General features: G+C 44.1%; 2 protein-coding genes across 2 annotated transcripts in view; one reads left to right on the top strand and one right to left on the bottom strand.

Moving 5' to 3' along the window:
- The first annotated feature begins 595 nt into the window (after positions 1 to 595).
- wdr41 (WD repeat domain 41) lies at positions 596 to 11,942 on the top strand. Its single transcript, XM_038970525.1, has 14 exons — positions 596 to 784; positions 934 to 1,008; positions 1,275 to 1,390; positions 2,488 to 2,536; positions 2,746 to 2,874; positions 2,990 to 3,052; positions 7,603 to 7,714; positions 7,988 to 8,050; positions 8,156 to 8,260; positions 9,581 to 9,765; positions 9,924 to 10,045; positions 10,250 to 10,335; positions 11,157 to 11,290; positions 11,403 to 11,942. Exons 2-14 carry the CDS (start codon positions 961 to 963, stop codon positions 11,541 to 11,543), a joined length of 1,353 nt encoding a protein of 450 aa, XP_038826453.1. The 5' UTR covers positions 596 to 784; positions 934 to 960; the 3' UTR covers positions 11,544 to 11,942.
- A 3,487-nt stretch (positions 11,943 to 15,429) lies between these two features.
- Positions 15,430 to 20,802, bottom strand: part of LOC120026234 (high affinity cAMP-specific and IBMX-insensitive 3',5'-cyclic phosphodiesterase 8B-like) — a 75,758-nt gene continuing 70,385 nt past the window's right edge. The window contains exons 18-23 of the mRNA XM_038971058.1: positions 20,272 to 20,489; positions 19,821 to 19,946; positions 19,118 to 19,283; positions 17,101 to 17,230; positions 16,193 to 16,298; positions 15,430 to 15,691 (exon numbers count right to left, since the gene is read on the bottom strand). Of these exons, the coding sequence (XP_038826986.1) occupies positions 15,430 to 15,691; positions 16,193 to 16,298; positions 17,101 to 17,230; positions 19,118 to 19,283; positions 19,821 to 19,946; positions 20,272 to 20,489 (1,008 nt within the window). The remainder of the gene's footprint in view (positions 15,692 to 16,192; positions 16,299 to 17,100; positions 17,231 to 19,117; positions 19,284 to 19,820; positions 19,947 to 20,271; positions 20,490 to 20,802) is intronic.

Genomic DNA, 20,802 nt, shown 5'->3' on the forward strand with positions numbered 1-20,802 from the left:
AATAAATACATTCTGTGTTTTCTATTTCAAGACAGATTGTCTAAACACTGCATGGGTAAATAGCAAGGCAAACATGTTGGTTCAGCCATAATTCCCCAAACGCTTTCAGTATCTGTTTCCACTGAAGGATGTGCTTCTCTCCAGAGCTTCGAGTTGTTGTACACTGCCATCTAGTTGTCACAGATGATTGTGTAATTACAAGGTAACAAACAGACTAGCTATATGGTGCATATACATGTTATAAAATGTTATTTCATTTTTTAAATTCCTCCCATATCGATTATTTTATAGCGTGGAAAGGGTCGAGAAAATAAATTATGTATAACCCTGCCCAAATTATTGTAAGAATTATGGCCAGTACAAGACCACATTTGCTTAGAGATACAGTAGAGAATGGTTGTCAACCAGGTAACTATAGCATTAACATCACACAAAACAGTTAGCCAGCAACTACCTCGTCAGACCCTGAGGTAATAAGGATAATGAACAGGCAGAACAATAATATCAGTTTGTCGACAGGTCTTTGCGAAGTTGCGTTTCCGTTTTTCACGTTTTCATTAATGTGTCCATTCTGCGCTTCCGTAGTTAGCTACTGTCACATGAATGTTTTGTTGCGAAAGCTCAGCTGACAGTTTCATGTCAAATTTCACGGGTCTTGGTTTGCCAGCTGGATCTCAAGTGGCAGATTTCCCTACTAAATAACAACGAGATATCCCCGACAGCTATTTTAAAGGCGTCAAGACGACCGTGATCTGGGAACGTCTCACGCCAAATGATTGTTAAGGCAAGATATAATCACATTCTCTGCTTGCTAACCTGAATTAGCTTGTCAGAATTGTTTACATGCAGAGGTCAGCTGTTTGTCATCAACAACAGCAATTGCATATTGTGCCATGGTGCAACTTCTGACATCTGTCTTCTCCTTGTCATCAGAATCTCCTGCATAGCCATTAGCCAGTCATGCTGCGATGGATACTCGGTGGTCGGGAAGCACAGGGGTCTGTCGAGGTAATAGCAGGCTAACTGTTTTGTGTGATGTTAATGCTATAGTTACCTGGTTGACAACCATTCTCTACGGTATCTCTAAGCAAATGTGGTCTTGTACTGGCCATAATTCTTACAATAATTTGTGCAGAGATATACATCATTTATTTTCTCGATCCTTTCCAGGCTTTTCTCACTATAACTTACCTTCTCTTATGTGATTGAATTCACTGAGTGGCTTTTCAACCTGCTGTCTCTCCTCGTCTCATTTTTATCCCTTATGTGTGCAGAAAAACCCTGTGCTATTCATTGGGGAGGAACAGCCCAAAAACTGGTTCACTGAACTGCAGGTGCTAAAAGGACATTTTGACATTGTTCGATTTCTGGTGCAGATTGATGACTTCAGGTAAGTACCTCTCCTCTCTCTCTCTCTCTCTCTCTCTCTCTCTGCCTCTCTGCCTCTGCTCTCTACCATCTGCTGGACTCTATCTCTCAGTGTGATTGACAGCAGATCCTCTCCAAAGCAAACGTACAGAGCGTGACAAGAGCTTAATCATCACCACTGCTGGACTGTGTGTGTGTGTGTATGATCTTCTCCTCAACAAATCTTTACTGGGTTGTGTGTATTTTATACTGTATGTGTGCGGTTACTCTATAGTTTACCCCTTTTCTTAATCCCCGCCTCCTACACACCTGCTACCCCACCTGCTCTTCCACCCCCCACTGACCACTGAATACATAGTTAACAGCCTTCACAGGTAATGCATTGCTTGGTGGAAGCATGCTGCGTGCTACTATGGTACAGTGGGTTTGCATAAGTGGTCTCATAAGTGCTTTCTAGCTGATCTGAGCGGTGTGTGTGTGTGTGTGTGTGTGTGTGTGTGTGTGTGTGTGTGTGTGTGTGTGTGTGTGTGTGTGTGTGTGTGTGTGTGTGTGTGTGTGTGTGTGTGTGTGTGTGGAGTTGGGTCGGTCCGGCAGAGCTTCACGCCTCGTCTACCTCAGTAATGACCCCCTCCTCTGGGCCTCGTCCTCTCCAGACAGGCCAGCAGCCGAGGGCAGGGGCCGGAACATTCTCACCAGATTGCTTTTCAAGTCCCAAAATGTATCCTTTTCCAGCCCTCGTTTGCTGGAAAGACAGTTCCTTTTCTCTTCTTTCTTCTATCTCATCCTTTACTCTTTCTGATCCTCTCATCCTGTAGGTTGGTTGTAGATGGGTAGGGGTCAGAGGTCAGGGGAAGGAGCTAAGCCTGAGGACAGGTGTTTTTAAGATCCCAGGGGAGTTAGTGGATATTATGGACAGTAGCTTACTCTCTGTTTCACTGAAACACATCCCTCTGGTTCAGTCATTTGGAGTTGATACATGTTTTTTCTCATCATAACTGAAGAGTATTAGGTAATTATCACCATCATGCTTTGTTTTTAGCTGTGCTTTTAGGTGAATAGCAGGACTGTAAACAGGACCAGTGTTTTGTCATGTCATAAGTAGACATTGTTGTTTCCCAGGTTTGCGTCTGCAGGAGACGATGGTCTGGTGTTGGTGTGGAACGTTGAGGTGAGCCATTTGTCTGGGAGGGGAGATCGAGGGGGGATGTAGGAACATATAAACATCCAACGGCTTTGAGCAATAGCTGGGTAGACTATTTGAAACGATAAAGCAAGAATAAAGGGTAGTAGTGTTTTAGTAACACCAATAGGTGGCAGTGTTGTGAATATATTTTGAATAATATGAATTGCCGTGTGTGTGTGTTTGTGTGTTCTCAGACAGGAGAGAGGCTGCTGGAACTAAGGGGTCACTCCCAGCAGATAACGGCCATGACAGCCTACACACACACCAGTGGAGAGAACACACACACCTCCCTCATCACAGCTTCCTCGGACCGCACCCTCAGTGTATCTTTACACACACACACACACACACACACACACACACACACACACACACACACACACACACACACACACACGTAAAACCCTGTTGTTGTGTTTCCTGAGTGTTGTGGTTCAGCTGTGGGACCCAGAGACAGGCAACAGGGTTCAGACCGTCTCAGACCTCCAGTCCTCTGTCAAGGTATGTTCATCTGCTTTTCATCTGTTGGCAACACCTCATTTTACCCAACTGTTTCCACTTTAAAGAATGCAACTCGTTACCTAGTGCTGTGTGCTTTTTCAAGTTAAGTTTTTATTGTCATGTGCACAAGTACAGTGAAATGCCTTTCTTGCTTACTCTTTCGCAACAATGCAGTAGTACATATTAGTAGTACTATAAAACAGTCAAGTAGAACTAAAACACACAAGAAATAGAAGTAAGAAGAACAAGAGAAGTAAGCAAGCTATATACAGGGTCAGTTCCAGGGTCAGTGCCAATAGCATATTTACAATGTGCAGGGATCCTGGATCGATAGAGGTAGATATGTATAAGGGTAAGGTAACTAGGCATCAGGATATATGATAAACAGAGTAGCAGCAGTGTATATGATGATTGCATATGAGTGTGTGTGTGTATGAGCAAATGAAGTGTGTGAGTGTGAGTGTGTTGGAGCGTGTAGAATGTACATAGAGAAAGTGCAAAAAAAATTGAAAGGTCAATGTAGATAGTCCGTGTAGCCATTTTGTTAGCTGTTTAGCACTCTTATGGCTTGGGGATAGAAGCTATCTTTGTTACCGAGTCCCAATGAAAGTCATTTGAATTTTTTTATTTTACCTTTATTTAACTAGGCAAGTCAGTTAAGAACAAATTCTTATTTTCAATGACGGCTTAGGAACAGTGGGTTAACTGCCTTGTTCAGGGGCAGAACGACAGATGTTTACCTTGTCAGCTCGGGGATTTGATCTTGCAACCTTTCGGTTACAAGTCCAACGCTCTAACCACTAGGCTACCCGCCGCCCCACGTAATGTCTTATGTAATTACCTTTAACATGTAGTGTCCAAAATATCTTGTCATTTCAGTCATTTCAAAAGAAAGTGATGAATGTTTTGTTGCTCAAATATTTTTTTATTGAACACATACAAGAAACAAAATAAGATATACAGAACAAGTAAACAGAAAGCAGAGGGCAGATGCCACCCCCCATAATTTGGTAGAGGGAACTTCCTTCCTTTTCCAAAACAACAAGATATTTTTTTGTTGCCGAAATGAGACTAAGAGATGAGTTGTTTTTGGGGCTTGGTTAATCTGTTTAGGGTTTCTGACACTCCCAGGATGATCAGAAGCGGGTCTGGGTCAATTAAAGTCTCCAGAACCTCAGAGAGGATCCTAAAAATTCCACACCAATAACCATGCAAGTTAGAGCATAGGGCACAGCAGTGGAATAGTGTACCCTCCGCAGCATGACATTTATCACACAGGGGAGGTATCAGGAAATATTCTATGCAGTTTAGTTTTGGAATAGGGTAATCTATGCAAGATCTTGAATTGTGTAAGACAATGTCTGGAGGTAATGGAGCAGGTGTGGATATACTCCCAGCTATCTTCCCAGTCTGCTCCAGAAATGTCAGGACCTAGCTCTTCCTCCCATTTTGCCTTAATGGCATCTGTAGAAGGTGTGCTAACAGATTGAAAAGTGTCATATAGACGAGATATCAGTTTGTCTGAGGTGGGACACATTTTCATGGATCCGTCCAACATGGAAGGTTTAGCATTTCCAAATGTAGGAAGATGTTTTCTAACAAAGTCTCTAATCTGTAGGGATCTGAAAAAGTTACTTCTGGGAAGATTATAGGTTTCCCTCAGCAAATCAAAGGAGGCAAAGGTCCCTTCTATATAAAAATCCTCTATGGTATCGATCCCTAGTTCTCCCCATCGCTCAAAGGTGTTATCAAGGTTAGAGGGGACAAAGGACGCATTCTTCGCAGTAGGGAGCAGAATGATATTGGTACAAGGTCAAAATGGAATTTAGTTTGCTTCAGATACGGACTGTGCTATGTATAATAGGATTGTTACCATAATGTGACATCTCCAAATTGACGGGACAAAATCACAGCGTCAATAGAAAAAGGGCGGCTATCCTCACGCTCCATACTAAGCCAGCTGCGTCATCCAGACAAAACATAAGAGCACAGAGGTTAGCTGACCAATAGTAAAATATAACATTTGGTGGAGACAGTCCTTCCATCTTGGACTTCCAGAGGTGTTTTTACCACTCCTGTGTGTTTTATAATCCCAGATGAATAATTGAGTCCAGTTGTTTATGAAAGGATTTAGGTATGAATACCGGGATGTTCTGGAATAGGTAAAGCAGTTGCGGGAGGAAGACGATTTTAATGGCATTAATTCTTCCGAGCAGGGAAATTAAATTGGAAGAGTTCTCCAAAATTGTACGTTTGCAGTTATCAAAAAAAATATATATATTTTTGTACCCTTAAGTGTGTACATTGCTGTATTTATATGTGGGATATTATTTTTCAACAAGAGAAGTTCATGAAGTGTGCGTCTTTAAATGTTCATTTGGGAGGGGGTTCAAGTATTAATTGAAATATTTGCAATTTATTTTTTATTTTATTTCACCTTTATTTAACCAGGTAGGCTAGTTGAGAACAAGTTCTCATTTACAACTGCGACCTGGCCAAGATAAAGCAAAGCAGTGCAACAAAAACAACAACACAGAGTTACACATGGAATAAACAAGCATACAGTCAATAACACAATAGAAAAAAACAAAGTCTAAATACAGTGTGTGCAAATGGCGTGAGGATGTAGGCAATAAATAGGCCATAGTAGCGAAGTAATAACAATTTAGAAAATGAACACTGGAGTGATAGATGATAATGTGCAAGTAGAAATACTGGTGTGCAAAAGAGCAAAAAGTAAATAAAAACAATATGGGGATGAGGTATGTAGATTGGATGGGCTATTTAGGTAAAAGGTGACTGGGGTGGGGTATATGCAACAATGGTAGAATGGTAATTAGTCTCCATAGGTTGATAATGACACCCTTCTCCAAGTGATTCTATTGTTTAGGTGGAGATATACATTGGGGCAAAAAAGTATTTAGTCAGCCACCAATTGTGCAAGTTCTCCCACTTAAAAAGATGAGAGGCCTGTAATTTTCATCATAGGTACACTTCAACTATGACAGACAAAATGAGAAAAAAAAATCCAGAAAATCACATTGTAGGATTTTTAATGAATTTATTTGCAAATTATGGTGGAAAATAAGTATTTGGTCACCTACAAACAAGCAAGATTTCTGGCTCTCACAGACCTGTAACTTCTTCTTTAAGAGGCTCCTCTGTCCTCCACTCGTTACCTGTATTAATGGCACCTGTTTGAACTTGTTATCAGTCTAAAAGACACCTGTCCACAACCTCAAACAGTCACACTCCAAACTCCACTATGGCCAAGACCAAAGAGCTGTCAAAGGACACCAGAAACAAAATTGTAGACCTGCACCAGGCTGGGAAGACTGAATCTGCAATAGGTAAGCAGCTTGGTTTGAAGAAATCAACTGTGGGAGCAATTATTAGGAAATGGAAGACATACAAGACCACTGATAATCTCCCTCGATCTGGGGCTCCACGCAAGATCTCACCCCATGGGGTCAAAATGATCACAAGAACGGTGAGCAAAAATCCCAGAACCACACGGGGGGACCTAGTGAATGACCTGCAGAGAGCTGGGACCAAAGTAACAAAGCCTACCATCAGTAACACACTACGCCGCCAGGGACTCAGATCCTGCAGTGCCAGACGTGTCCCCCTGCTTAAGCCAGTACATGTCCAGGCCCGTCTGAAGTTTGCTAGAGAGCATTTGGATGATCCAGAAGAAGATTGGGAGAAGAAACCAAAATATAACTTTTTGGTAAAAGCTCAACTCGTCGTGTTTGGAGGACAAAGAATGCTGAGTTGCATCCAAAGAACACCATACCTATTGTGAAGCATGGGGGTGGAAACATCATGCTTTGTGGCTGTTTTTCTGCAAAGGGACCAGGACGACTGATCAGTGTAAAGGAAAGAATGAATGGGGCCATGTATCGTGAGATTTTGAGTGAAAACCTCCTTCCATCAGCAAGGGCATTGAAGATGAAACGTGGCTGGGTCTTTCAGCATGACAATGATCCCAAACACACCGCCCGGGCAACGAAGGAGTGGCTTCGTAAGAAGCATTTCAAGGTCCTGGAGTGGCCTAGCCAGTCTCCAGATCTCAACCCCATAGAAAATCTTTGGAGGGAGTTGAAAGTCCGTGTTACCCAGCAACAACCCCAAAACATCACTGCTCTAGAGGAGATCTGCATGGAGGAATGGGCCAAAATACCAGCAACAGTGTGTGAAAACCTTGTGAAGACTTACAGAAAACGTTTGACCTCTGTCATTGCCAACAAAGGGTATATAACAAAGTATTGAGATAAACTTTTGTTATTGACCAAATACTTATTTTCCACCATAATTTGCAAATAAATTCATAAAAAATCCTACAATGTGATTTTCTGGATTTTTTTCCCTCATTTTGTCTGTCATAGTTGAAGTGTACTTATGATGAAAATTACAGGCCTCTCTCATCTTTTTAAGTGGGAGAACTTGCACAATTAGTGGCTGACTAAATACTTTTTTGCCCCACTGTAAGTGTGTGTGGGTGTGGGTGGGTGGGTACGTGTGTACTCTTATCGTTCTATCTCTGCTAGTGTCTGCTGGTGTTGGAGCGGTTGTGTGTGTGGGTGTCGGGAGGAAATGAGTTGTGTGTGTGGAACAGAGACTTCCAGCTGCAGTGTCAGAGCCAGCACCACGACGACACAGGTAATAACACAGAGATCATGTTAGGATACATTCATTCATAATGCACTATTCACACATTACCCTCATGGTACACACAGAGAAACCAGGATTACGGTTCAGTTGCCACAAAAGGGAGGAAACATTTTTAAAGGAAGGGAGTACTGTCTGATCTTGTCCATTTAGCCCCACCTTTTCACTCCATTTGATAAAAGGCTTACTGTCGCTTACTGTCGATTACTGTCGCTTACTGTCGATTACTGTCGATTCAATGTTAGTCTTGTGTTGTGTCTCAAGGAATCAGTGCCACGGTGGAGTTGCCTAAGAACTGTATAGCAGCAGCTATGGACAAAGAGATAGGTGAGTAGTACTAGTAACCATGGTTGTAGTCCTGTATTCTTTATGAACCTTTGCGTTGTATCTGTTTTGAACTAAGGTAAACACCCTCTCCCTCCCTCTGTGTAGTGATTTTCAGGCTGACCATGTCCACAGGGTCCCAGTTGTCTGTGGCAGAGGTCAGACGTCTATCTGACCACCAGGACAGCATCCACGCTCTCATCAACATCAATGGTCAGCCTTTATCTCTTCATCATCTCACATTTACATTTGACATGTTAGTCATTCAGCAGATGCTCTTATCCAGAGCCCCTTATATATAATGTTTACATACCCTACATTACTCATCTCATATGTATATACTGTACTCTATACCATCTACTGCATCTTGCCATCTTTATGTAATACATGTATCACTAGCCACTTTAAACAATGCCACTTTATATAATGTTTACATACCCTACATTACTCATCTCATATGTATATACTGTACTCGATACCATCTACTGCATCTTGCCTATGCCGTTCTGTACCATCACTCATTCATATATCCTTATGTACATATTCTTTATCCCTTTACACTTGTGTGTATAAGGTAGTAGTTGTGGAATTGTTAGGTTAGATTACTCGTTGGTTATTACTGCATTGTCGGAACTAGAAGCACAAGCATTTCGCTACACTCGCATTAACATCTGCTAACCATGTGTATGTGACAAATAAAATTTGATTTGATTAGTGAAATCATCTTAAGATAGCAAGGTGAGACAACCAAGTATCACTGTCGTAGTAAGTACATTTTCCTCAATAAAGAGGTTATATGCATATGACCTAGCAGGTCTGATAGAGAGAGCACTTTGCTGATGTCAAATTTGACATCAGTAAGGACACCTTCCTAATATTGAGTTGCACCCCTCTCCCTCCCTCTTGCCTTCAGAACAACCTCAATTCATCAGGGTATGGACTCTACAAAGTGTCAAAAGTGTTCCACAGGGATGCTGGCCCATTTTGACTCCAAAGCTTCCCACAGTTGTGTCAAGTTGGCTGGATGTCCTTTGGGTGGAGGACCATTCTTGATACACACATGAAACTGTTGAGCATGACAAATACAGCAGCGCTGCAGTTCTTGATACACTCAAAGCGGTGTTCTTGGCACCTACCACCATACCCTGTTCAAAGGCACTTAAATATTTTGTCTTGGTCATTCACCCTCTGAATGACACACATACACAATCCATGTCTCAAGGCTTAGAAATCCTTCTTTAACCTGTCTCCTCCCCTTCATCTACACTGATTGAAGAGACATCAATAAGGGATCATAGCTTTTTCCTGGATTCACCTGGTCAGTCTTCAGTATGTCTTGGAAAGAGCAGGTGTCCTTAATGCTTTGTACAGTGTATATTTCAGGTTGACATGGTTTAACTTAAACTGAAGCTAAACCTTGACCGGGCAGTCTGGGATTTGAATTTCTGAGGTTCTAATTCACAAATTCTAACTCTATGGTATCTTCCTCCTTCCCCTCTTCCTCCTACTCCTCCTCTACCTCTTCTTTTTCAGATGGCCTATTTGCCAGTGGGTCCCATGTTGGCGAGCTGATCCTGTGGGACGCTGTTGATTGGACGATTATGGCCTATGAGCACATCCTGTGGGAGGAGTCTCAGACCGACACCCAGGCTGAGATCCGATTGGCCGCTCCGAAACCCAGTGAGATGTCCATCCAACAGCTGACATCCGATGGAGAGGTGAGTACCCAAAGTGTTTTGACATGGTGAGCTTATTTTAGCTTGAAAGTCAGTGTTGTTAATCAAGTCAAGTCAACTGGTATTTAAAGTGCATTATCACAAGGTCTCAATACACTACAAATGAATGATCTAATCTTTTATCATCTCTTTCTCCCTAGCTGATGGTGGCTGCAGTGGGCAGTGGTCTGTATGTGTACAGCGTCATCACTAAGAGTGTTGTGGCCTACAGGAAGACAGCCCACGACTCCAACATACTACACACCATGCTGCTGCCTGATGGGTAATCAAATCACACCTGCTCTTATTAAGAGACCCACTGTTTGCTGTTCCCAAGCTCTTTATCTCAGCCACAACAATGTTATCAAACATAATGGTCTTTATCAGGTTTCACACGTCACCTGTGTCGTTCTCTCTTCTGTAAGGTACATGTGTGTCACACTGCAGTGTTTTTATAGATTTCTTATAGTGTGTGTGTGTGTTGCAGGGGGCTGATGTCGTGCTCCGAGGATGGCAGTGTGAGGATTTGGGAGATGCAGGACCTCCTGTTACCTGCAGAACCAGCCTCTGCAGGTGAGTCGTACACACACACACACACACACACACACACACACACACACACACACACACACACACACACACACACACACACACACACACACACACACACACACACACACACACACACAGAGAGAGACGCAGAGCAGTCAGTGTAGTGGTGGGATCAGAGGAGGGCTTGGCTAGACAGACTATGGCAGTGATGTCACTAGCCTAGGCTAGCGTCTATACTAATCCTACACAGCTGCCTTTGGCTTTGAAGTGGATTGGAGCGCTCCTCTGAGTCTGAGCTGTGGTCCTTTCTCTCTTTCCCTTTCTCTGTCTCTTTATTTTTTCTCTCTCTCTCTCTTTCTCGTTCTGTTCATCCATCACTTCACCACAGCTCAGAGCTCAGAGTCTGTCAGTGTGATGCCTCCTTCTTGAAGCACTGTCATCAGTCAGCGAACACACACACTCAGCCAAATCACATTTCCTGAGTTGGTTTTTCTTTTTGCACTTCCACTATAATTTATAAGGAAGGGAAAATATAAATGTTGGTCTTTTGGGATTTTTATTGCCTTTTTATTGTCCATATTAAGATAAATGTTTTCATGTGAAAAAATGTGACAAGCCCCTAGGGGCAGGCGGTCTACAGTCACGTCTTATTGGATGGTTGTGGAATGTTTCTCATCCCAGAGCTGTGCCCACTGCTTGACGTCTCGTGGTGATGACGTCGTGGCTGATAGAGTCCATGTGCCAAACCTGTCTGGTTGCCGAGTCCATCTGAAAAGTCACAGCATCAGCTTTCTATTAAAATCTCTCTCTGTCTCTCTCTTCTCTCTGTCTCCATCCTCCAGGGTTCTTTGGGATGTGGACTTTCGGCAGGTCCAATAAGCAGGCGGGGCCTCCGGTGAAGAAGGTTCTTGAACTCCCCAGTCTCAGAACATTGGAACTGACGGGCGACCTGATTGGACACTCAGGGGCCGTGCAGGTATGATGTCACGTAATAATCAACGGACAACATTTAGACAAATATCCTATCCTATTTATACATGTTACCATTTCTGTGTATTTGTGCGTTTTTGCTTGTGTGTCCTCTCCAGATGTTTGTGAGTTTTGGGGAGAAGGGTCTGGTAACATGTTCTACAGACCACCTGCTGATTGCATGGAAGAACAGAGAGAGAGAGTCTCACATCCGCAGTCTCGCCCTCTTCAGAAAACTGGAGGAGAACGGGGGGCTCTGACCCCCCCCACCTGTCAGTCATTAACACAATTATTTATGATTTTACAGAACACTTTCTACTGGAAGTCAAGGTTTTAAAGAGGGTGGAATGTATTTGTTTCTAGGTGGTGTTATTTCACTGTCTCTGAGGTTCATGGATGTGTCTATGTATATATGTACAATGTGATGGATATTTCTTTAACATGTTTGTTGGTTCGGTGATTTTACAACGTGTGAAATTCTGTTTCAAGTCTTCAATTTTAATCTGATGTTCTTATATATGCCTGTCTTCAAGTTGGTCACACATTTATTTGCCAAATGTCTGTATGGTTATTTGAACTATTTTTACCCCACAGTTGCTTGTTTTTTAAAGCCTAAAAATAATGTCACAAATTAAAGATACAACTGGTCACAAACACCATATTGCAGGATATGTATATTTTAAAAATGTTTATTGTTTCTCACTAATACATTTAAAAAGTATTGACAAAGATAACCAAAATCAGACGTCCTCTGACAGAGACCAGAAAAGACTGAAATCATATCCACTCAACTCTGGAGGATCCAACCAGAACAGCTTTATAAACAACTAAAGCCTCAAACCATAAAATCCTTCCAAAATACATAAAACATTACCATTATACTTTACAGTTGCCTTTTCACGGCCAATAATGACAAAACAATGAATAATTACTTTAAAAAATAGAGCTTGTATACATTAACGCTTGTGGAGTTTCTATTGGTTGTTCTGAAGGAAAGGGATTGGCACGTTCTCTGTATCCATTGATGCCAGTCTCTGACCAATGACAGAGCCTGGTTAACATGACATCACAGGAGATGTCAGCCATGCTCTCACCTCAGCAGAAATGGTTTGTTTTGGGGGGAAAAGAGAGGAAAGGAGGTGAAGCATGAGGGTGACATCAGATTTGACCACATCTCACTGGACAACTGAAACTAAAGTCAATAAAAACATTGTTCTATTAAAAATAGATGAAGCTCAATGGAGAACAGTCCATGGGACACTACATAGTGGGTTGTTGAAGTCAGCAGTAGCTAGGTAGTATCCAGTGTCGTATATCAGTGAAACTATCAAAGCCTTGACAGAGTGAGCAATGGGAAGAGGTTTTAAGGCATTTGTCTTACCATGTTCTGAAACTAGCATACAGTCATTGTCAAACAGACTGTTCTCTCCATAATACCTGTAGTATTCACCTGTCCAGGGTCAGTCTCAAATGACACCATGTTCCCCACAAAGCACACTTCATTTGTCACTATATGGGGAATAGGGTGCCATTTAGGACATTAATATACTGTGCTACTCTGACCAACCAGAGAACGAGGAGTTGAGGAATGTGAGACATGAGCCAGCTTAAAATTCTAAAGTAAAATAGGCCTACTCTGGCTTAGTCTAGTGGCTTTGTTCAGCTGCTCACTAACCCAAACAAACCATTATATGAAACCAAACAAACCATTTGAAGCTAAATTATCCACATGAAGCCAAACAAACCATTTGAAGCCAAACAAACCATTTAAAGCTAAACAAACCATTTGAAGCCAAACAAACCATTTGAAGCTGAAGGAACACTGTTTCAGAGGAGAGGAGCAAAGTAAGGCACCTTGAAGAAGATCACTGTTCCTTCGGTTAACTACGTACCCCAGTTTAGTTTCTCTTGGTTGAATTTACACACATGCACGCATGCGCAAGCACTTTGAACTCAGAACTTACCACCCATTCATAACACATCTGACCATAGCTGCAGGAAGATGTTTGGGGGGGTTGTCATAGAATATTTTTTGGGGGCACGCGCTACAGACGGCTATATATCGGTCTGATAATAGAGGACTAGTAAATGCCCAGTGCACTACTTCTGTAATTTAAAAAAATCAAATATCTGATTTTTCAGGGGAGACACCAGCACCCTCAGCACCCCTACTTCCAGCAGGCTATGCCTTTGACTGCCTGTCTTGTATGTCTACTGTGTAGCTGCACAAGGAAATTATTGGGGAAAAATAAATAAAATAAAAAATAAAGGACATTATTGGAACTGCATTTCCCACTGCCAACCAATGGAGGGAGACAGCTACACAGTAATGTGTTTTAGATGACGGGAAGGGGATGATAATGTCATTTTCAATCTTGTTTTAATAGCAGAGTCGGAGTTGAAAACCAAACAGAACCAAGCAGCAGTACAGGGTACTGGGAGCTGGCCTGATGGTCTCTTTTCCTAGAGAGGATCCAAAGACAGGGTCAATCTAGAATGACCCCATATTCCCCATAGAATGCACTACCATTCTGTACTGCACTTTATAGGTAATAGGTGCATTTAAGACGCAACTGTGTAAGCCCCAAAAGCTAAGTGTGCCGGTGTCTCTCACCACATACATCTCTGCCCCAAAAGTAGTGCACTACATAGGGAATAGTTTGAGCCAGGGCCATCCAAGTCTTTCATGCTGTGTCTCTCCCATGGTGGTTTCATCAGGCTGCTGTGAGGTGGCTCTCTGCTCAGACCACACTGCCATGCTACATCATAACGGACCAGCAACACGCTATGGGGACACAGGAGGGACAAAAAGCAGTTGGAAAATAAAATGTACTCCTACGTACAACTGCACTGCACACCAGAGAATAACTGGAATGTTAGAAATCAATGGGTTGGTTGTGCTTGGAATATTAACTTGCTTAGCCACTGCTCTCATGTTGCGATACTATAATTCGTTTCCTTCATATTTGGAGATTACAATTATCTACAGTATGTGTCCACATCAATGTGCCTAGTTAAATAAAGGTTAAATAAAATACATAAATAAAACATGTGCCTGATATTTAAATGGATGCACTGGAACTTTATGACCTTTTGTAAGTAATGAATTATGATTAGCTTCAATGCAAGCTGTCATAAATATTACACTTAGCCTCCTGTAGGTCAGATAATTCACAACTTATTTGGTTTATAAGTGAAGATCAACAGTACTTAATATAGTGCTATTTTCTCCCACTTGTCGCTAATAGTGTTGTAATTCTGTTCTAATACTGTTTCCACTAAGCCCCAGTGTTGACAGGATAGTTCTCTTTTAAGAGCCATGTGGAGCAGAGTTCCAGAGGGGGCTGAGTGAGCGCTGGTTCTAGCCCCAGAGGGGAGCCTGATGGTGAGCTAGCTGCATGTGAGGCATGGCTCTCTGCACAGAGCTCTGGTTCTCCCCCATAGAGAGAGATATTACAGCAGTCAGTTCAGCTGGGCTCTACAAACCTCCTAGGTATGGAGCGAACACAGACCTCTTACTGCACTGGGGCTGCTGCCAAACACACACAAACACGCACACACGCATGCACACACACACACACACACACACACACACACTGTATGATTCTGCCTGACAGGGCTTATCAGAGCTCAATATTACTTAATACTTTCAGCTGGTGAGAGAACAAGTTAAGCGGAGTTACAATTTACAGTTGTCTGTTTGGTTGGAAGAGTGAGTACAGTGTACATGTGCTGGAGTGGACTGATTTCTCTCTACATGCTTTAGTTCTGTAATCATTCCGTGATCTCTCCTCTTTTAGCTGTAGAAGTTACAGTATAATGAAGCTTTGGTACCCATCTCAGCAGTACTACATACTACAGTAGAGAGACAGAAAGGTACAGTATGAGAAGAAACAGCAGACTCTTTTCTGAGAGAAGAGAGCAGAAAAACAGACAGGAAAAATAAAAGATTTTGAGAGTGACTTTGAGCTGCTAAAGTGCAGTTGGTTGGTTTGTAGCATGTTGGTCCTCACCCCTCAGGCTGGGACTGATTGGTTGGTCCTCACCTCTCAGGCTGGGACTGATTGGTTGGTGTCACCCCTCAGGATGGGACTGATTGGTTGGTGTCACCCCTCAGGCTTGGACTGATTGGTTGGTCCTCACCTCTCAGGCTGGGACTGATTGGTTGGTGTCACCCCTCAGGCTTGGACTGATTGGTTGGTCCTCACCTCTCAGGCTGGGACTGATTGGTTGGTCCTCACCTCTCAGGCTGGGACTGATTGGTTGGTCCTCACCCCTCAGGCTGGGACTGATTGGTTGGTCCTCATCCCTCAGGCTGGGACCGATTGGTTGGTCCTCATCCCTCAGGCTGGGACCGATTGGTTGGTCCTCACCCCTCAGGCTGGGACTGATTGGTTGGTCCTTACCCCTAAGGCCGGGACAGATGGTAAGGAGGACTGTAGAGTCCAATTAGGGGCCCAACATCTAAAATGTTACCCTATTCCCCATGTAGTGCACTATGTTTGACCAGAGCCCCCCCATGCTAAATTTGGCAAGGGGCATCATAATGATTCTCTGTATGAAATCTGTTTTTGTAGTTTGAGGCAACATCAGATAACCAAAGATGGGAAATGTGTTTGGGTTGGGGCTCTGGTCAGAAGTAGTCCACTACATAGGGGATAGGGTGTCATTATGTCAGCCAGTATGACAGTCCCCTAGTTTCTTCTCAGGGCTCCAAGCTACAGACTGAGGTTTGCAGGCTCTAAGGTCTGCAGACTGTAGTACAGTCCAATGTGTGTGGAGCTGGGTAGAATCACAGTGGGAGGGGCTTAATTCCAGTGCTGGGCTACATTCGCTGTCTCCCCCTGCCCTGAGAGAGGGAGGGATGGATGGAGGGATGAAGGGAGAGAGGGAGGGATGGAGGTGTCACGGAGGAGAAGGCGGACGCAGGCTCTTGCACTTCATGTCGTCCAGACCCTTCCAGTACTTGTAGTTCTCTGACAGATGCTCCATGAGGCCAGGTAGACTGGCGAAGGCTGGGGGACAGAGGAGAGTGTGAGGTTAACACACATCTGCATGCACACAAACACATGAGCCAGCGGTAGTTTCCACACAAGGAAATGACAGCTAGGGCAATTAGGTCTCAAGCAGTTTGTGTTTGTGTGGGTGTTGTTTACTTCCTAGTTTCCAACTCATTGGTTGCCCCTCTGTCTGAGCCTGACCTGACAACCACCCGACAACAACCCAGCCTTGACCCTGGCGAATTAAAACCTGCTGTGTGAGTGTGTTTGTGCGTTATGCTTGTGTGTGTGTGCATCTTTGTGCTTCTGTGTGCACTTTTGCATCTGAATGTGTGTGCTTTTGTGTGTGTGTACAGTAGGTTCTGCTTCAGTGCATCTCGACTTAACCCCTCCGCCCCCCCGGATACCCACCCCCACCCCTGCCCCTCCACCCTTTCCCAGTGGCCTCTGGGAATTTTCCGTGACATCACCAGCTTTGTTCACTGTAAACACATGTATTCTCTTCTCTGGGGGGGTAACCCCCAGCAACACCCCAGAGATCAGGGTTCATTTCATGGGAACGGGGAGATGGGAGTTATTATATCCTATCCTCCCTCCCTCCTCTTCACCCCTTCGTTTGGCTCCCCTCACTTCTCCCTCCCTCTCTATTTCCTTTGGGCTACTGTGCTCTACTGTGACGGGAAAAGGGAGGCTCTACCTCCTTTACAGGGATGGAGGAAGTAGAAGAGAGGAGGAGAGGCCTGGGATCCGTGTTCCCTCCACCTCCCAGTGGATCCCCTGTGCCCTTCTAACCTCGGCACCGTGTGTGTGTTCTTACCATCCCAGGCGTCAAACATGTCTGTGATGAAGTAATCTATGAAGGAGATCTGAGACTTGGGGATACTGCAGGTGTTCCTGTCAAATACAGGCATGACCACCGGTAGAGCCTCTCTCTTCTCCTCATCAGTCTGAAACACACATAGATTCACACAGGTTAACACACACACACACACACACACACACACACACACACACACACACACACACACACACACACACACACACACACACACACACACACACACAGGTTAACACACACACACACACACACATAGATTCACACACGCCCCCCCCCCCCCCCCCCCCCCCCCCCCCCACACACACACACACACACACACTATAGTATTTACAATATGTACATACTCACAACACACATGCATTTCCTGGATGCCAAAAGATAGTGCCACAAGGTCAGACAGAGAGGAAGAAAGACAAGAGAGAGAGAGAGAGAGAGAGAGAGAGAGAGAGAGAGAGAGAGAGAGAGAGAGAGAGAGAGAGAGAGAGACAAAGAGAGAGAGACAAAGAGAGAGAGAGAGAGAGAGAGAGAGAGAGCAGATTTATAGGTGTACATGGATACACTACATGACCAAAAGTTTGTGGACACCTGTTCGTCAAACTATTCATTACAAAATCATGGGAATTAATATGGAGTTGGTCCCCTCTTTGCTTCTATAACAGCCTCCACTCTTCTGGGAAGGCTTTCCACTAGATGTTGGAACATTGCTGCGGGGACTTTCATTCAGCTACAAGAACATCAGTGAGATCGGGCACTGATGTTGGGCAATTAGGCCTGGCTTGCAGTCTGCGTTCCAATTCATCCCAAAGGTGTTCAATGGGGTTGAGGTCAGGGCTCTGTGCAGGGCAGTCAAGTTCTTCCACACTTATCTCGACAAACCATTTCTGTATGGACCTTGCTATGTGCACAGGGGCATTGTCATGCTGAAACAGGAAAGGGCCTTCCCCAAACTGTTGCCACAAAGTTGGAAGCACAGAATCGTTTAGAATGTCATTGTATGCTGTAGCGTTAAGATTTCCCTTCACTGGAACTAAGGGGCCTAGCCCAAACCATGAAAAACAACCCCAGACCATTATTCCTCCTCCAACAAACTTTACAGTTGGCACTATGCATTCGGGCAGGCAGCGTTCTCCTGGCATCCGCCAAACCCAGATTCATCCGTCAGACTGCCAGATGGTGAAGCTTGATTCATCACTCCAGAGAACGTGTTTCTACTGCTCCAGAGTCCAATGATGGCGAGCTTTACACCACTCCAGCCAGCGTATGGCATTGCGCATAGTGATCTTAGGCTTGTGTGCGGCTGCTCGGCCATGGAAACCCATTTCATGAAGCTCCCAACGAACAGTTATTTTGCTTACAATGTTTCCAGAGGCAGTTTGGAACTCGGTAGTGAGTGTTGCAACCGAGGGCAGACAATTTTTATGAGCTATACACTTCAGTTCTCGGCGGTCCCGTTCTGTGAGCTTGTGTGGCCTACCACTTCACGGCTGAGCCGTTGTTGCTCCAAGACGTTTCCAATTCACAATAACAGCACTTACAGTTGACCGGGGCAGAAAGCAGGGCAGAAATTTGACGAACTGACTTGCTGGAAAGGTGGCATCCTATGACGGTGCCATGTTGAAAGTTACTGAGCTCTTCAGTAAGGCCGTTCTTCTGCAAATGTTTGTCTACGGATTGCATGGCTGTGTGCTCGATTTTATACACCTTTCAGCCGAATCCACTAATGTGAAGGGGTGTCTACATACTTTTGCACATATAATGTAGCTGAGTAGGCAGTTGTTAAGGTCAGGATTGCCAGCTGCAAACTCCTATAGCACCAGAACAGTCTGAGCTGCAATGACACACTCCCCATTCCTCATTCTAACCCCTCGCTGTCCCCTTCCCCCTCTCCATTCCTTTACCTTCTGCCCTGTTAACCTTTAATCCCACATTTAACATATAGCCATCCACTCCTCCAGCAGCCCTCTCTTCCTCCTTCCATCCCTGTCAGCCCGCTCACCTGGGAAAAGTACTCCTCAGAGATGCGTCCGGCCCATTCTATGCAGAGCTCCAGAGGTCTACAGGGGTTGGCCACATCAGCACACTTTATCATCATCCTCTTGATCAGCAGCCGGTTCTCTGGGCTGTTCCTGATGCTGGCTGGACCCTCGCTGTCACTGCCTTCACTCTGTTACAGAGAAACACACACACACAAGGTCAAAGACACACACACACACACACACGTTTCGATGCACACACAATCAGTCAGAAACACACACACACACACACACACACACACACACACACACACACACACACACACACACACACACACACACACACACACACACACACACACACACACACAGCGGCTAGACAGGCTGCTGCCCACGAGGCCAATGATTGCAAATCTCAGATAGGGGCTTCAAACTGGAGTCACATGCTCTGAATAGAGTATTTTCCACTAGAACTCTCCATTGTTGAATGTCAAAATATTTAGCCTTTTATTCCTATTTTCTCATTAATGCTCATTGAATATACTGTATTTAAGAACTAAAACTGTTTCTATCTCTCCTGTTCCCACTCAATTGGCTAATGTTAACAACCATCTTTATTATGTAATAATAAACTACACATGCACATGGACGCTAGCACACACACACAAACACACACACATATACATATACACAGACAAGGTGCTGTGTCTTACATTTGAACTGGACTCCTCGATGGCAGCCATTGGTTTGTTGATGCTGTTGGCAAACTTGTTGACGTGTTCAAAATGACGGGTCATCTCTGTAGCCAGCACCATGTCTATGATTGCCTGCCTCAACGTCCTGAACTGAGTCCTAATATAAACACACAGAGAGGAACTTACAGGACCAGGATAGTCAACTGTCCTCACTGTTTTCCAAGAAGTTCTAGGTCCATAAAAACCTAGAAGTTAATCACATCACATGATATGTTCCAGGGTAATAACCCAACATGCTCCATATCTGTCGCCAGTGGTTATGTGGTCTCTCTGATGGCTTAGAGGAAGGCATGTTAATTCATTATTTTAACAAGCACACCAGATCGGTCTGTGCACAAACAGACCTGGGACCAGGCTAGCAAGCACTCAAAGCTCCAGGTGGAAACCATTATTTTCTCTCCTAGACTCTCTCCTGACTGTACCTGTCGATGTTTTTGAAGATGTTGCTCTTGATATCCCTGACGGTGAGTTGGAATGCGAGGGCGGCATGGTGACTCTCCAACACTGCAGTGTCGTTATACAGGATGGCCAGCTCACTTCCTGCATTACACAGGAAGCTGTTGGTCCTCCCTGGGTGGTCCACATCATGGACCGTCGCCGCGATCAGTGCAGCCACTTCGTCCAGCTGGTCCAGACTGCCCTGAGAACACGACACAACCAGGAAGTAGTGTTAGTAAACTAAAACTCCCATGAGCCCCGGGGGACATATAGCAATCAGGAAGTGACATCAGTGTCAAACTTCCACAGAAGCACAGATAATAGAAAAAATGTAGTAGGGAGCTCAGTTTCCTACCACTTTTACAATCTACAGTTTCTCTTAATAGAAAATCATATGCACCTATGAATCAGTGATGGGACTGAGACAGCAAAATACTTTTGGGAGTTAGACTTTTAGACCAGTTTTTTGTTGTTGAAATTGTGCATAAAATATAAATACTGCCTAGTCTCTCTCT

This window comes from Salvelinus namaycush, chromosome 31 (genome assembly GCF_016432855.1).
Source record: "Salvelinus namaycush isolate Seneca chromosome 31, SaNama_1.0, whole genome shotgun sequence".
Classification (NCBI taxonomy): domain Eukaryota; kingdom Metazoa; phylum Chordata; class Actinopteri; order Salmoniformes; family Salmonidae; genus Salvelinus; species Salvelinus namaycush.

Excerpts from the sequence above, each read along its gene's own strand:
- wdr41 (XM_038970525.1), top strand. The coding sequence starts at position 961 with ATGCTGCGATGGATACTCGGTGGTCGGGAAGCACAGGGGTCTGTCGAG. Across the intron at positions 1,391-2,487 it reads GTGCAGATTGATGACTTCAG|GTTTGCGTCTGCAGGAGACG; the intron begins GTAAGTACCTCT and ends GTTGTTTCCCAG. Across the intron at positions 11,291-11,402 it reads GACACTCAGGGGCCGTGCAG|ATGTTTGTGAGTTTTGGGGA; the intron begins GTATGATGTCAC and ends TGTCCTCTCCAG.